Source organism: Rhinoderma darwinii, chromosome 9, assembly GCF_050947455.1.
Source record: "Rhinoderma darwinii isolate aRhiDar2 chromosome 9, aRhiDar2.hap1, whole genome shotgun sequence".
Classification (NCBI taxonomy): Eukaryota; Metazoa; Chordata; class Amphibia; order Anura; family Rhinodermatidae; genus Rhinoderma; species Rhinoderma darwinii.
In genome coordinates, this window is record NC_134695.1 from 62,531,986 (window position 1) to 62,546,653 (window position 14,668).

Here is a 14,668-nt window from a genome sequence, read left to right on the forward strand (position 1 = left end):
CAGTCCTGATTGATTCCTTCTCCTTTGCTATTGGGTGGTAAGAACCTGAGTTTTGGGAATTGGCATGGAGGGGAAAACAAATAACAGGTCCTTCCGCCCTTGGTGGCATAACCCGACACTATAATGGAGGGCCTAAACTTTGGTATGGGGCCCCTCTCTTTTACGTAGACAATTGGACATCGGGAAGGGAATATCTTATACCATGTCACAAAGAAATCAGTGGCGCTTTATTGTGAGCACTATATTAGAGATTTCGAGTGAAAGAAGTAGCACAAAGGGGTTATACAGCTCTATATAGAATTACACCTACTTTATTTTAGGAATCGGTAAAGGTAAAAGCTTATAGACTCCGTTAAAGGGGGTTTCCACTACCGGACAACTGAAGACCTATCTACGGGATAGGTCATCAGTATATCATTGGTGCAGGTCTGACACCTGGACCCCGCACCGATCAGCTGCCTGCAGGCACCAGATGTCATTGTACAGAGTCGGAAGCAGTTGGCTCCGTACATTGCATAGCGGCCGTCTAGCCGAACTGTAGCTCTGCTCATATTCACTTAACCAGTACTGCTGCTCGGCCGCTATTCCGTGACCGGAGTCATCTGCTTCTAGCATGGACGTCCGGTGCCCGGAGGCAGCCAGATCAGCTGATCGGTGCGGGAGGTCATCAGTTGTCTGGTAGTGGACAAGCCCTTTAATGGTATCATCTGTCATGTGCCTGACATATCAGAATAAAAAATTAGGTGGAAATCCCCTTTTAAGAGTTATTACATTTTCAACAAAGCAATGCTATACTTTTTTCAATAAAAATGTACATAATTTTTTATAATGTGGTTTTCAATATCTCTGCTTGCTGTCATTATAGGGGATGCAAATCAGTCTTGGTCATGTGAGGAATGATTACAGTACAGATTTTTATTCACTGGAAGTAAGCAATGAACATTCTTATTAAATAACAGCAAGCAGGGATATTGAAATCCATGAGGAACTGATACAGAACGTATATTGGAAAATTGCATAACTTTTTATTAATCAAAAAAAAAAAACTTTATTTTCTGAAACCGGAATACTGACCTAATGACAACCTCATCTCCAAATGGCTTTTTTGTTGAAAACCATCAGTCGTTCTCATTCATACATAATCTTATTATAACACTGATTGATAATATAGCCTTATAATGCATTTTTTTTTTATAGAGCGTCATTAAAGTCGTTGAGGAGGGCATTTCCAATATTGGAGCAATTGTGGAACCAAAGACTTTCCCCTGGATGCTTATTGGAGCCAGCGCTGGTGGGTGACACTTGAATTCTGGACCAAAAAACAGGTCTCAGCCTAAATGCAGTAATTTTTCCCCTCTTGGAAGCATGGAAGCTTGCTGAAAAACAATTGCGCTTGGATATACTGTTGTGACATTTGAAAATGGAATCAGGGATCCTGGTATTTTTGCTGGTTATAATAATTTTATCAAGGTTCATATTATGGTCCTGTCTGAGCACTTACATAGACTATAAACTTGCTAAAAGATTCCCTGATAGACCAAAGAAAGACTAACATGGATTTAATCCTCATGGTTGGTTTAAAGGAAAGTCTCGTCAGAAAATGACATATTATTGAAATCAGGTTTTTATTACAAACGTTTAAAAAAAATTGGTTTTTGTGTGATTATCTATATATAACTATGAAATATTCCAGCCATTAGAGTTTACACAATAATCTGACATTTCCTTTTTTTCTGCAGCTCACTTTTAAGCTTTGCTGTCTAGACTGGGGCAGAGTCAGCAGAGTCATCTCATTATCATTAGAGGGAACTTCATAGATGACAGCTCTGTTGTACTGCTGGATGTCTAGATAAAGCAAGATAGCATTGTACATAAATAAGGCTCTGTATTTAGCTTCCCTGTCACTCCCTGGGCTCTGGATAAGGTGGCTATAATACATCGTTTCCTGGAGATTGTATTAAGCGTGTTTTACACAGGACTATTATCAGGCAGATGAGCGTTAATATAACGCTCATTGGCGATAATTGCCCTGTGTAAAAAGGGCAGCGATCAGCAGATAAGCGAGCAAATGCTCGCTCATCTGCTGATCGTATCGTTTTAAAAAAGTAAAGATTATCGTTGTCAGCAGCACATCTCCCTGTGTAAACAGACGCGCTGCCGACATGATAATAATGTATGGGGACGAGCGATCGGAGTAACGACCGCTCGTCCCCAGCCATAGCTCCGTGTGACAGGAGCATCTCGTTGATCGTCGCCAGTGTAAAAGGGCCTTTAGTCTATGGATATATTTTTTTGACCATTAACTCCCGTAAAGCAAACACACCCTGCTGCACTGTCTATACAGACAATACAGGAAGGAAGTGCACACTTCCAACATAGCCGCTCACAAGGAAGAATTGGCTGAAGCTGCACCTCACAGACTTTTAGCTCTACCTACCCCCTGCATGCACTCTCCACATAATACTGTTAATATGGAGAGCACTTTGCTCCATTTCAGCTCCTTCTTCTTGCATTTCAACCAGAAAACAAAGATAATTATTATTAAAGGTAGCAGAGTGCTCTCAGCATTAGGGTATGTTCACACGTAGTCAACAAAAACGTCTGAAAATCCAGAGCTGTTTTCAAGGGAAAACAGACCCTGCTTTTCAGACGTTTTTTTACCAACTCGCATTTTTCACGCCCTTTTCGCAGCGTTTTTTACGTCCGTTTTTGGAGCTGTTTTCATTGGAGTCTATGAGAAAACAGCTCCAAAAACGTACAAAGAAGTGTCCTGCACTTCTTTTGACGAGGCTGTATTTTTACGCGTCGTCGTTTGACAGCTGTCAAACGACGATGCGTAAATAACAGGTCGTCTGCACAGTACGTCGGCAAACCCATTCAAATGAATGGGCAGATGTTTGCCGACGTATTGGAGCCGTATTTTCAGACGTAAAACGAGGCATAATACGCCTCGTATACGTCTGAAATTTGGCCGTGTGAACATACCCTTACCAGTATTATGTGCATGCAGGGGGTGGAATGAGCCGGAAGTCTGTGAGGTGCAGCTTCAGCCAAGAGCTGCAAAGCAGGAGGCGATGAAGTGATGGCAACTTCTGCTGTACAAACCAGTAACATGCAGCAGTAGTTGTTATTGCCTGCGCTGTAAACGACCTATAGTGTACAGAGACCTTGCATTTAAGGGTCCAGAGTGACAATATGTTCCAAATGTAGAGCTTGCATTTGAAGGAATCGTGCAGCATTAGAAAAACAGCGCTACACCTGCTAATAGGTTGTGTCTGGTATTGCAGCTGAGCTCCTAATAAGTGTAAGCTGCAATACCACACTCCACCTGTGGACAAGTGTGGGGCTGATTTTAAAAGAAAATAGCCATGTTTTTCTAATTCTGTACAATGCCTTTAAGGACAAAGCTCAGGCTATAAACTGTCATGGGAAATGGATTGTTATGCAGCAAAAACTTCAGATGCCTATGAAAAGAAACAATGCATTTATAAAGCTATAAAGTCTCATTGGCAAGCCCGACATGACTAATGGTCTTAACCACTGGAATGAATACAATGTATCTCAATATGAAACTTTGGTCTGACTCATACAGTTCTACCCTGGGAGGATAAATATAGATGTAATGGATTAACTGGAAAGGTCAATGTAAATCAAAGCTTTGCTCAAACTGGACCCAACTGGAGCAAAACCATTACAGCGCCTCTACGTGGCTGGATGGTGATATTGTATTCACTCTCAGGACAAATAGTGACATCCTTTTATCCTGATGTGATGTGAGAGAGCAGTAACTCAGATGGGACTTTATTTTGTAAACTGGTGTTAAATATCTTCTGGGATTATAAATCTATTCATGGGATTAGGTTGAGTATTGAGCAAAGTCGTGACTCCAGACCATAACCGGACACTATCTGACTAAATCGCATTGTGGATCTCCCGCTCATGCAAAACTACAACTCCCAGCATGCCCTGACAGCCAAAGACTAACTTTATATCATATTAGGGAATTGTATTTCTAGTAATTCCCTAATCTAAGACCCAAATAGCTCCCTTTACAAGTAGTGGTTCACATAATAAAGTAGGGAAGCCATAGTGCCCTCTTTTGATGCCATTATCAGTATTGAGCTTTTGTTTATGGCCCCCGTATTGTGTGTGTAGGGAGAGCAGAGGGGTTGTTACAATGTGTTGACGAGCATTGTGATGACTTTCCAGGGTATTAGATATGTAATAGGTCATTAATACGTAAGGAATTTATTAACGTACAAATTAACATGCATCAATGATCACTACAGCAAATTTAAAATGTGTCCACCCCTCTTTGGCAGCTCCACCAAATGTACTTGTCCTGTTTTTAGGTCCAAATTTCTGACTAATTTAATAATATGATTGTAGAGAAGAGCTGTAGTATTCTGACATGATAAATGATATAATTCTGTCTGCATGCTGTCACCACTAGGGGGAGCTAATTCATATGGATGTATACAGCTAGTTTTGAACAGAATTAGAGCTGTATGAATCTATGCAGTGAGCTCCCCCTAGTGGTGGCTAGTTAGTTGCTATGACAGCGTCAAAGTAATCAGTGGAAGCACCTAAGCGCCAAACTTATTAGGTATTTTAGACACATTTTGCACCTTCCTAGACAGTTTTGAAAAGTGTTTAGAAAAAGAGACGTCGCGAAGATGAGTTGTTGCACCAGATTTTTTAATGCAGTGTGCCATTTTTTTGTGCAAAATATTGGTGTACAGTGCGCCAACCACGAGACGGCGTAAGGAAGACAAAAGTGTCTGACATGTCTAGTCCGATGCACCAAACTTATCACACTGCGAGCGCCACTGTAGTCTAGTTTTATACTGTCTAATGTTAATACGTCTCCCCCAGTTTAGCTCAGTGTTGCTTTAAAAACAACATAAGGGAGTCCAGGAGTTGTCCCCCATATCTGCTCGGGAGCATGCAAGTAAAGTTATGAATGGAAATGAATGTGTCAATAATGGCGGCGGCGGCGGGGGGGGGGGCGTTCGAGTCCAATATAACTCACCGAATATTTGGAATAATTCTCCCTGACGCTGCTGCAACCATATCTGTAGTCTGCAGGAGGCAAAGATCTTCTTCCAAATATTCAGTGACTCATTTCTACTTCCAGCTCATATTGAATAATTTGGGATTTCCCACATTTTCAGCTTTCTAAAAGGAGCAATGTTTAAATTATATAAGAGGGTCACATAAAAAAATCCACATCTCCGACCGATCATACAGCACATAGCAAAGGTCGCCACATCATGGTGCCAGGTTTTGCCACGCAGGACAGACGGGCCCAGTGATTATTTCCCCCTCCATGCCATTTCCATGACCCTTCGGCCAGTTTTTCACCCCTTGTTTGTTGCAGTTCCTCTGTCAGGTCCTTGCCAAGGGGATGGGACCAACAAGGGCTGTGCCCACGCTCCCCATAGGCCCCATGGTCTTCCTATAATGTATGTGCGCCCCTCTCTTCTGCTGCGTTATTTTGGAGAATTAGTTTTTCTGTACTTGCAGATGGCTTAGCCACATGGTAGTCTAGTCTAGGAAGAAAGTCTTATGTAGTCTGAAACACGCCTCCTCTCTCATCAGTGGCTCAGACTGCTGCTTTATTGCTCCCCCATGCTTTGCACTGCAGCTCGATGTGCTCATAGCTACTGGGGATATGCAAGTGCCCAGCACAAACACAACAGGAAATCAACACATTTACCCAAGGATAAAATCATTAGAATTTCCACCTTTTATCAATTTTTAGGGCCAAAATTCTCTGCTGACAAATTTCTCAATACATCTTTATAGTGGTCAGAGCTCCGTTTTTCTGACACACCGCTCCACATTCCCTGCATAGATACAGATTACATGCTGGCTACCTGTAGCCACCACTACAGGGAGCCTACTGTTATACATTGCACTCAATAATAACACAGTATGCAGTAAGCCACTTAGCTCCCTCTAGTGGTGGCTGCAGGTAGTCAGAATTTTATTGTTTAAAATCTGGAGCACTTGTTTCAAAGAAGCACAGAATTTTGCGCTGTGTGCCCTGTTACTGAATATGATGCATGCTGCACGCCTCAGGGAGAGATACTGGTGTGCCGCTCGCACAGTGCACCGTTATTTATAAATCTTCCCTATTGGGTGAGAATTATCAACACTAGTGCAAAGGAAAAGTGGAAGTTACTCATAGCAACCTAACAGTTTTGCTTTAAAAAAAAAAAAAAGATCTGCAATTTAATTGGTTGCAAACTCAACTTAACTCTGCTACATCTGTATTGGAGAATAAATGGTTAATTATTTTTGTTATGTTCTCTGCTGAATAACAATAATTTAATGGTTGTGTGTTTATTTTGTATCCCACAATATGGAACAGTAGCAGCAACATGACAAAAGCTATTCATTGCTGCCCGGGGCGCGGCCCTCTCCCGTGTGTGTAGGCTGCAGGATTTGGCTTCTTCTCCGTCTCCACATGTTTAAGGGGATTTCCGTCTGTCTTTCATCTTTTTCTTTCAGTGAAAGCTATTCCGGTAGAATTTAAATAGCCCCGGCCCGTTTCAATATGATATTTTAGTCGATGTTTGATCCAAGCTCTTAGGATCTGTTTGAGGAGCAAATTTCCATGTGCGGTATAAATGATAATGAACGTTGTGCAAAAAAAACGCACACCCGGATCAGCAAAACAGAATCCAAAAACTATCCCATAGGCTGCGATCATATTTCTGATACTTTTCCACGGCAAAAACACTGTAGGTTTGCGAAAGCAAAAAACGCAATATGACCTTAAAGTGTAAACACAGCCATAGACATTGAGTCCTTGAGTCTTCCTCATCCTCAATTGCAAAAAAGTCCAGTAATGGGTTTGTTGCATTAGGGCTACCGCTGTCCATATGCCCTATAAGAGAACGTCATTGAGGGATTTCCCTGCACGGGACCCCCCTTTATTAGCCAGCGTAGAGAGACTCCGTCGCACCACATGTAAAATAAGACGTTCTTTTAAGGGGGCGTTTTATCCTTATAGAAGACCTCCAATGGTAACACAACTTTCCATGTCTGCACCCCCACGTGACTTTATACCACACTACACTTATTTTATGTATACTGGACTTACGTTTTGAACTGCTGCCTGGTCTGTGCTTTAAAAAAGCCTCCATCTTGAGATTTCCCCAGCTTTCTCTTCTTCTCTGCTTTGCTATCAATCCCATGATACTTCAGCACAGCATCACATGACCAGCTAAAGACCATACCATTTCTGCATGCTGGGGGACACTGTGATTATCATTCTCTCTATATTCTCCTAAATAAGCTGAGAAACCATAATATGCAGACTGGGAGGCTGCACTATATTCTCCTACATTATACCTGCGTGACAGGAACATGTCTAAGTATCAGTGGTGGCTGATGATAGAAGTTTCTGTCCCCCCCCCCCTGTGTAATACTAGTGTGGTACAGGAACCGCTGAAGCCTGTGATGGGTGACACATAGATCTCCATAGATTCAAGTAGAGAAAGTGTCACCGAGGCGGATCCACACTGCTGGTAAGAAACCATCCCAGTCTGATATATAGAGATAAATAACAGGGGAGAAGAGACTGACACAGAAAATATCAGAATGGTACATAGGAAAGTTTCGTTTTGGCCAGAGTGTCCTTTTAAAGGTGTCTTCCCATTATTATTCATGTAAATGGGACTGTTCTGCAAGGAGCGCTGCTGTGGAGGTAAAAACTTTGAAGGGGAAGCTGTGCTAAAGCAACGCTTGAGTGTTCTCAATCTCAGTATCAGTGGGGGTCCCGGGAGTCAGATCCCTACCAATCAAAAAGTGATGTCATATCCCAGCGATATGCCATGACCTTCTCCAATTTACAGGAATTGTTCAGAATCAGAAAAACATGTCTGCTTTCCTCAAAAGACAGCACCACATCTGTCCACAGGTTGTATCAGGTATTGCAGCTCAGCTCCATTGAAGTGAATGGGGCTGAGCTGCAATACCTCACACAACCTGTGGATAGATGTGGTGCTTTTTAAAAAAAAAAAACAGCCATGTTATTCTTTTCCTGGACAACCCTTTTAAGATGCAGTAAACGGCAGATTTTGGGTTGGGTTTCAGACCTGGCTGTTATGCACAGGTTTAGAAAATCAGACCATTGCAGAACTTTAAAAAACTTCATACCTTTAAAAAACAAAAACTAAAAAGAAGCATACAAGTGGAAACCATCAGCAAGTTGTAAAACACCTTTTCAAGGATCCCCGGCAAGAGGTGCAGTTCTTCACGACTATAGGGAATAGTGCTGTCTATACTGACTAGTAGTCCGTCAGGTCCCTTAGCTGGCACTGGCCGGTGGTGAATTGATGATTGTACCGGCTACCGGGACTCGCTGAGCCTCATTGCTTGTTTGTTATTTTTGGCTGTTGTTACATGATCCGCACAGTAATACGAGGCAGTTCCCACATTTCAGTTCTGATATAATGACTGCACTTCCTCCAGGATTTAATTCCTTTGCCATATTTACAGCCCCTCAATCTCCGCCAGGTTTCTCTAAGCAAACGAAGAATGATTTGATTGCAGGTTAGTAAAGGTTAGTCAGGTAGACGGTGTTCCTCATAAAACCAAACCATCCTCTAAAGTGTCATGTTTGCTCCTTAGTGTTCATTCTTTTAATGGCTTCGGCCCATGAAAAGTTAATATTTACCAAAAGATTTTATTTCATTTTTATTTTTTAAACCTCCGCTGGGTTAGCTCCGCACAATGCGTTTCAGCAAATTCTTGGTCCCAAAGATGGAGTTGCCAATGCATCTGATCATGAGTCCTACTATATCTGATCTCACATTTTTTGGATCTACATCACTGGGTTGCCCCATTGTTGTCATTATCAGAATTTTAGCTGCAACAAGGGAATCTGTCAGCAAGCATGTTGATTGTTTCCACCTAGATAATGGTCATTGAAGGAAAGGGAAAGAAATGTCAAGAAATCTAGGTCTTTCAGATGAAAACAGTATGGGACAGTATTCCCGCAGGGACGCATCGTTGATCGGCGCTCGTTTTCTCCTGTCACACGGAGCTATGGATGGGGACGAGCGGTCGTTACTCCGATCGCTCGTCCCCATAAATTATTATCATGTCGGCAGCGCGTCTGTTTACACAGGGGGATGCGCTGCCGACAACGATAATATTTAACTTTTTTAAAACCATACGACCAGCAGATGATCGAGTGTTTGCTCTTTCATCTGCTGATCGTTCCCCTGTTTACACAGACGGGGGCGCACGCCTATCTCTAGAACGGGGCACCCTAAACCCCGTTCTTCCGATCTGTGATGCGGCTAATGTGTGTGATTTTCGACCATGAAGAAGAAAACAACGTATCTCGCTGAGCTACGCTGTTTCTGTAACTCCTATAGTAGTAAATGGCAGTTACGTAAGCAGCGTAGCATGCGAGCTACGCTGTTTCCGTAACTACCATTCAGTTGTATGGCACTTACAGAAACAGCGTAGCTCAGCGAGATACGCTGTTTTTGTAACTCAAGACCATATAACCTTTTTTTATGGTCAGAATTCACCTCATTCAGCCACAAACCAGAGCGGTAGAACAGAGTTTAGGGAGCCCCGTTCTAGAGATAGGTGCGGGTCCCAGATGTGAGACCCGCATCTATCTGACATTTATGACATATAATGTGGAGATGTCATAAATGTCCCTGCTAGGAAAAACCCTTTAACCATTTATCGGATCATCAATAACTTCAAGAAGAGAGGTTCGATTGCTGTGAAGAAAGCTTCAGGGCGGCCAAGAAAGTCCAGCAAGTGCCAGGACCGTCTCCTAAAGAGGATTAAGTTACGGGATCGGTTCTACACCAGTGCAGAGCTTGCTCAGGAATGGCAGCACGCAGGTGTCAGTGCATCTGCACGCACAGTGAGGTGAAGGCTTATGGCGGCTGGCCTGGTGTTAAGGAGGGCAGAAAAGAAGCCACTTCTCTCCAAGAAAAACATTGAGGATAGTCCTCTGTAGGTAGTACCGGGATTGGACTGCAGAGGACTGGGGTAAAGTTATTTTCTCTGATGAAGCCCCCTTCAGACTGTTTGGGACGTTTGGAAGAATGATTGTCCAGAGAAGAAAGGGTGAGCGCTACCATGAGTTCTGCGTCATGCCAACAGTAAAGCATCCTAAAAACCTTTCATGTGTGGGGTTGCTTTTCATCCAAGGGAGTGGGCTCAAAACTTTGTCTAAGAACACTACCATGAATAAAGAATGGTATCTAAGCATCCTCCAAGAGCAACTTCTCCCAACCATCCAGGAGCAACTTCTCCCAACCATCCAGGAGCAACTTCTCCCAACCATCCAGGAGCAACTTCTCTCAACCATCCAGGAGCAACTTCTCCCAACCACCCAGGAGCAACTTCTCCCAACCATCCAGGAGCAACTTCTCCCGACCATCCAGGAGCAACTTCTCCCAACCATCCAGGAGCAATTTGGTGATGAACAAACCATTTATAGCATGATGGACCATGTCACAAGGCAAAAGTGAGAACTAAGGGGCTCGGGGATCAAAACTTTGACATTTTGGGTTCATGGCCAGAAAACTCCCCAGATCTCAATCCCATTGAGATCCTATGGTCACTCCTCAAAAAGTGGGTGGACAAAAAACAAACAAACACAGAAATTGTGATAGACGTCAAGCACTGATTAGGTAAGAATTGGTCATCAGTCAGGATTTGGCCCAGAAGCTGACATCCAGCATGGCAGAGCGAATTGCCGAAGTCTTGAAAAAGAAGGGTTAACATAGGTTAAATATTGAGTCTTTGCATGAACTTGATGTATTTGCCAATAAAAGTTTAAAAACGTATGAAATGTTTATAATTGTACTTCAGTAACCATAGAAACATCCGACTAAGAGATCTAAAAACCCTGAAGCAGAAAACTGAAAACCAAAATCTGTGTTGGTCTCAAAACTGTTCTCAGATGTGTCATCTATGGTGACCCGGCTCTAACAAGTGGTACAGAAAGTTGGTTTAGACGTAATCCCTTAAAGGGGTTTTCCACCTGCTGACAACTGATGACCTGTCCACTGGATAGGTCACCCGCATATCATCGGTGCGGGTCCGGCACCTGTCCCCGCACTGTTAAACCGCTCTAGTGGCCTGCGGGCACCGGATGTTATGGCACATAATGCGATGTACGGAGCCAGAAACAGTTGGCTCCGTACATAGCATAGCGGCCATGCTGTAGAAGCTCGGCCGCTATTCCGTGGCCGGAGCCAACTGCTTCTAGCATATAAGTCCAGTGCACGGAGGCACCGGACCAGCTGATCTGTACAGGGTCGGGGTGTTGGACCCCCACAGATCATATACTGATGACCTATCCGGTGGATAGGTCATCAGTTGTCAGAAGGTGGAAAACCCCTTTATTGGACTACTCGGCTTCTCTAGATGTTACTGACACCGTTCTCTTGTATAATATTTGTGCAGTATCTTTAGTAAGAATAAGAAGTATAAACGGCTGTACAGTGTGGAGAAGAAGGGTTAATAAATTAAGGTGATCGGGGGACGGATAAGACTATATGCACTTTACATGAGCTTTACTGCTCGGAGTTGTGCCTAAAATGATCATCTTTGCCTCCTGTTGTTTGGTTTCTTTCCATGTAAAAATAATAAAAATGTTCTTGCTTTATATTTGCTCTGTCAAGAACGTCTTTAAAATGAAAAAAAAAATATCACGTCTTTGTAATTGCAGGACGACGGCTCCACCACATCACAATTCTCACCTCATAAAAAAAAGCGCGGTAATCTGACTTTCAACAGAAGTCACTTTTGACCACATCGTCTCATGAGAGCGCTGTGACTGGGGGGCTTGGGGCTAAAGTGCTGAATTCAGGAACACTACGGTGTTAGCCCGTGTACCTGGGTTTGCTGCATGCAACTTGTGTGGTAGATGGCGGTCTCCTTACTTATGCGAGTGAGCGGTTTGTGCTTAAAGGTGACAACGTTTTCCTGACAATTTTGGCAAGCGGCTGGTGCTCAAGAGGGCAATGCATTTCTCTTTTAAATGAACGCCTCACCTTGCGAACCTGCAATAGTGAAGGGCTTTCTAGGAGGAGATCCTGGGAATACAACCCGCATGTTCCTGACTCATCTAATTCATCAGCAGAGAACGTTACCAGTGCACTACCTGGCTGGCTGGCTGGCTGGCTGGCTGGCTGGCTGCATGGCTGCATGGCTGCATGGCTGGCTGGCTGCATGGCTGCATGGCTGGCTGCATGGCTGGCTGGCTGCATGGCTGGCTGCATGGCTGGCTGGCTGCATGGCTGGCTGGCTGCATGGCTGGCTGGCTGCATGGCTGGCTGGCTGCATGGCTGGCTGGCTGCATGGCTGGCTGCATGGCTGGCTGGCTGCATGGCTGGCTGGCTGCCTTATGAGGACACATTTTTCACCTGTTTTAAAAATGGGTAGTTGGACCTTCAACAAGAAAAACTACAGATGACATTGGGACATGACTGATTGGAGGTTAACCACCTTTAAGGCTGGAGATTGAACTCACATGGTCCTCACACCTCAAATTTACTAGTAGAGATCTTTACCAGTGCGCTACCTCTGCTTTCAACTGTTGGCAATAAATTCTTCCAAAGATGACATGTTCTTATTCCTGCTGGAAGTGACGTTTACATTTGGTCTTATGGGGACAATAAGAAATCTCAGAGATCAGCCTGAGCTGGTGGTCTGGTGCTTAAAGGGAATGTGTCGCTAGAAATTTTTTTTTTGTTTTTTGTTAAACAGTTAGTGTATAAATGATTGAACATTGTTCTAATTTTTTTTAATTTTTCCACGAGTCAGGAAATATTATAAATTAGATTCTAATTTATAACATTTCCCTGTGCTGGTCACTAGAGGGAGCAATTCCCAAAATTGCAGCATTGGCATGTGGTAAAGCAACCACATTGGTTTATGCTGAAAAATTTGAGAAGACACACTCGCTCTAGCATCCTCAAACAATCCCCCCTCCTTTCTCCTGGCTAGTGCCAGGAGAAAGGAGGGGATTGCATGTTCAAACCTCCTACACTGTGTCTCGCCATTTTTTGAGCTAACACACAGTGTAGTAGGCTTACATACAGTGGTGATCACGCACTAAAACACGAACAAACACTAAAACACGAACAAACACAGACATAACTTACCTGCTCCTGCCGCCGCCGCTCCCTCCGGTCCGTCCGCTCCGTCTGCTCCCTTCGCTTCTAGTGCTTGCTTCAGAACTTATGTCCGGAAGCCGCGACCGGAAGTAGTAATCTTACTGTCCTGCCACGGCTTCCGGTCCACAAGAAAATGGCGCCGGATGTCGCTCGGCCAAAGACCTTCCATTTGGACTGTGTGGGAGCGGCGCATGCGCCTTTCCCACACAGACAGCGTACAGCATAGTGAATGGAACGGCCCCCGTTCGCATTCTCTATGGGGCTGTATGTGCCGTATTCCATGTCTGTATGTGTCGTTAATCGACACATACAGAGATGAAAAAAAAATGGCAGCCCCCATAGAGAAAAAGTTAGAAAATAAAAAAAGTAAAACACAAACACACAAATAAATAAAAAAAATTGTAAGAAAACACTAAAAGCAAATTGATATAAAAATTATTTTTTTCGCGACACCCTTCCTTTAAGCAGTGTCTTCTGCGTGGGTCCTTGTTCAAATCCTGAAGTGTGGCCTTGTCCTGAAAGTATACCTTACTGGCAGGGCCAGCCTTAGGGGTGTGCGACCTGTGCCTGTGCACAGGGCACATCACTGCAGCAGGTGGAAGGGGGCGCTGCACTGGCTCCCTTCCCCTGCTTGTTTTTGAAGCGCCCGGGCCCAGCGACTCAGCAGTCGTCTTGCCGCCCGGATGCTTCTTCACTTAGTGGCGGTCGGTATCGCAGTAGCGGCTGCTAGCGGCGACACCCGGCGGTGGCGCTGCTAGCAGGTATCTCCCAGCTCTGCTATCTACTAGCGCCACTGTAGCTTCCCGAATAAGCAGAATCCCTGTGTGGCCGGGGATTCTGCTCCTTGATGTCTCTGTCCATATATGGACGGTGACATCAGGGGAAACTCCCGCAGCGGAATCCCCGTCCACAGCATTGCAGACGCTGTGACCGGGGCTTCCACTCCAGGAGAAGCCCATGACGTCATTGTCCATAAACGGACACAGACGACAGGCGCTTCTCCTGGAGTGGAATCCCCGGTCACAGCGTCGGCAACGCTGTGGACGGGGATCCCGCTTCAGGAGTTTCCCCTGATGTCACTGTCCATATATGGACAGAGACGTCAAAGAGCTCTCCAGGAGTGGAATCCCTGGCCACACAGGGATTCCGCTCCTTCAGGGAGCTACAGTAGCGCTATAAGGGGGCTGTGTTACTTAAGAAAGTTACTTATGCGGCTGAACCAGTTCTCTTTTACAGAACATTATTGCAGATTTCAGCAATATACTTATCACTCAATCAAGTATCACGTTCCGTCACCCCGTAGGTGTTGCTCTATGTGGAAGGGTGAATGCTGAGCACATAAGCTGTGAGCTCGCTGCTCCACCGGAACGCATTTTCACCTCATAAAAAATCGACCGAGGTGCGCTGTGCTCTGTGACTGGGGGGCTTAGGGCCAGGGCCGGTTTTAGACAGAGTGTTGGCTGCTGGGGCTTGTGTGCCAGGGCTGCTTTTTTTTC

The 14,668-nt window shown here is 44.4% G+C and overlaps 1 protein-coding gene across 1 annotated transcript; it reads left to right on the forward strand.

Annotated features, from left to right (window-relative positions):
- The first annotated feature begins 1,200 nt into the window (after positions 1-1,200).
- SMIM38 (small integral membrane protein 38) lies at positions 1,201-1,648 on the forward strand. Its single transcript, XM_075837031.1, has one exon. The coding sequence runs from the start codon at positions 1,421-1,423 to the stop codon at positions 1,550-1,552; it is 132 nt and encodes a 43-aa protein (XP_075693146.1). The 5' UTR covers positions 1,201-1,420; the 3' UTR covers positions 1,553-1,648.
- Positions 1,649-14,668: the final 13,020 nt, after the last annotated feature.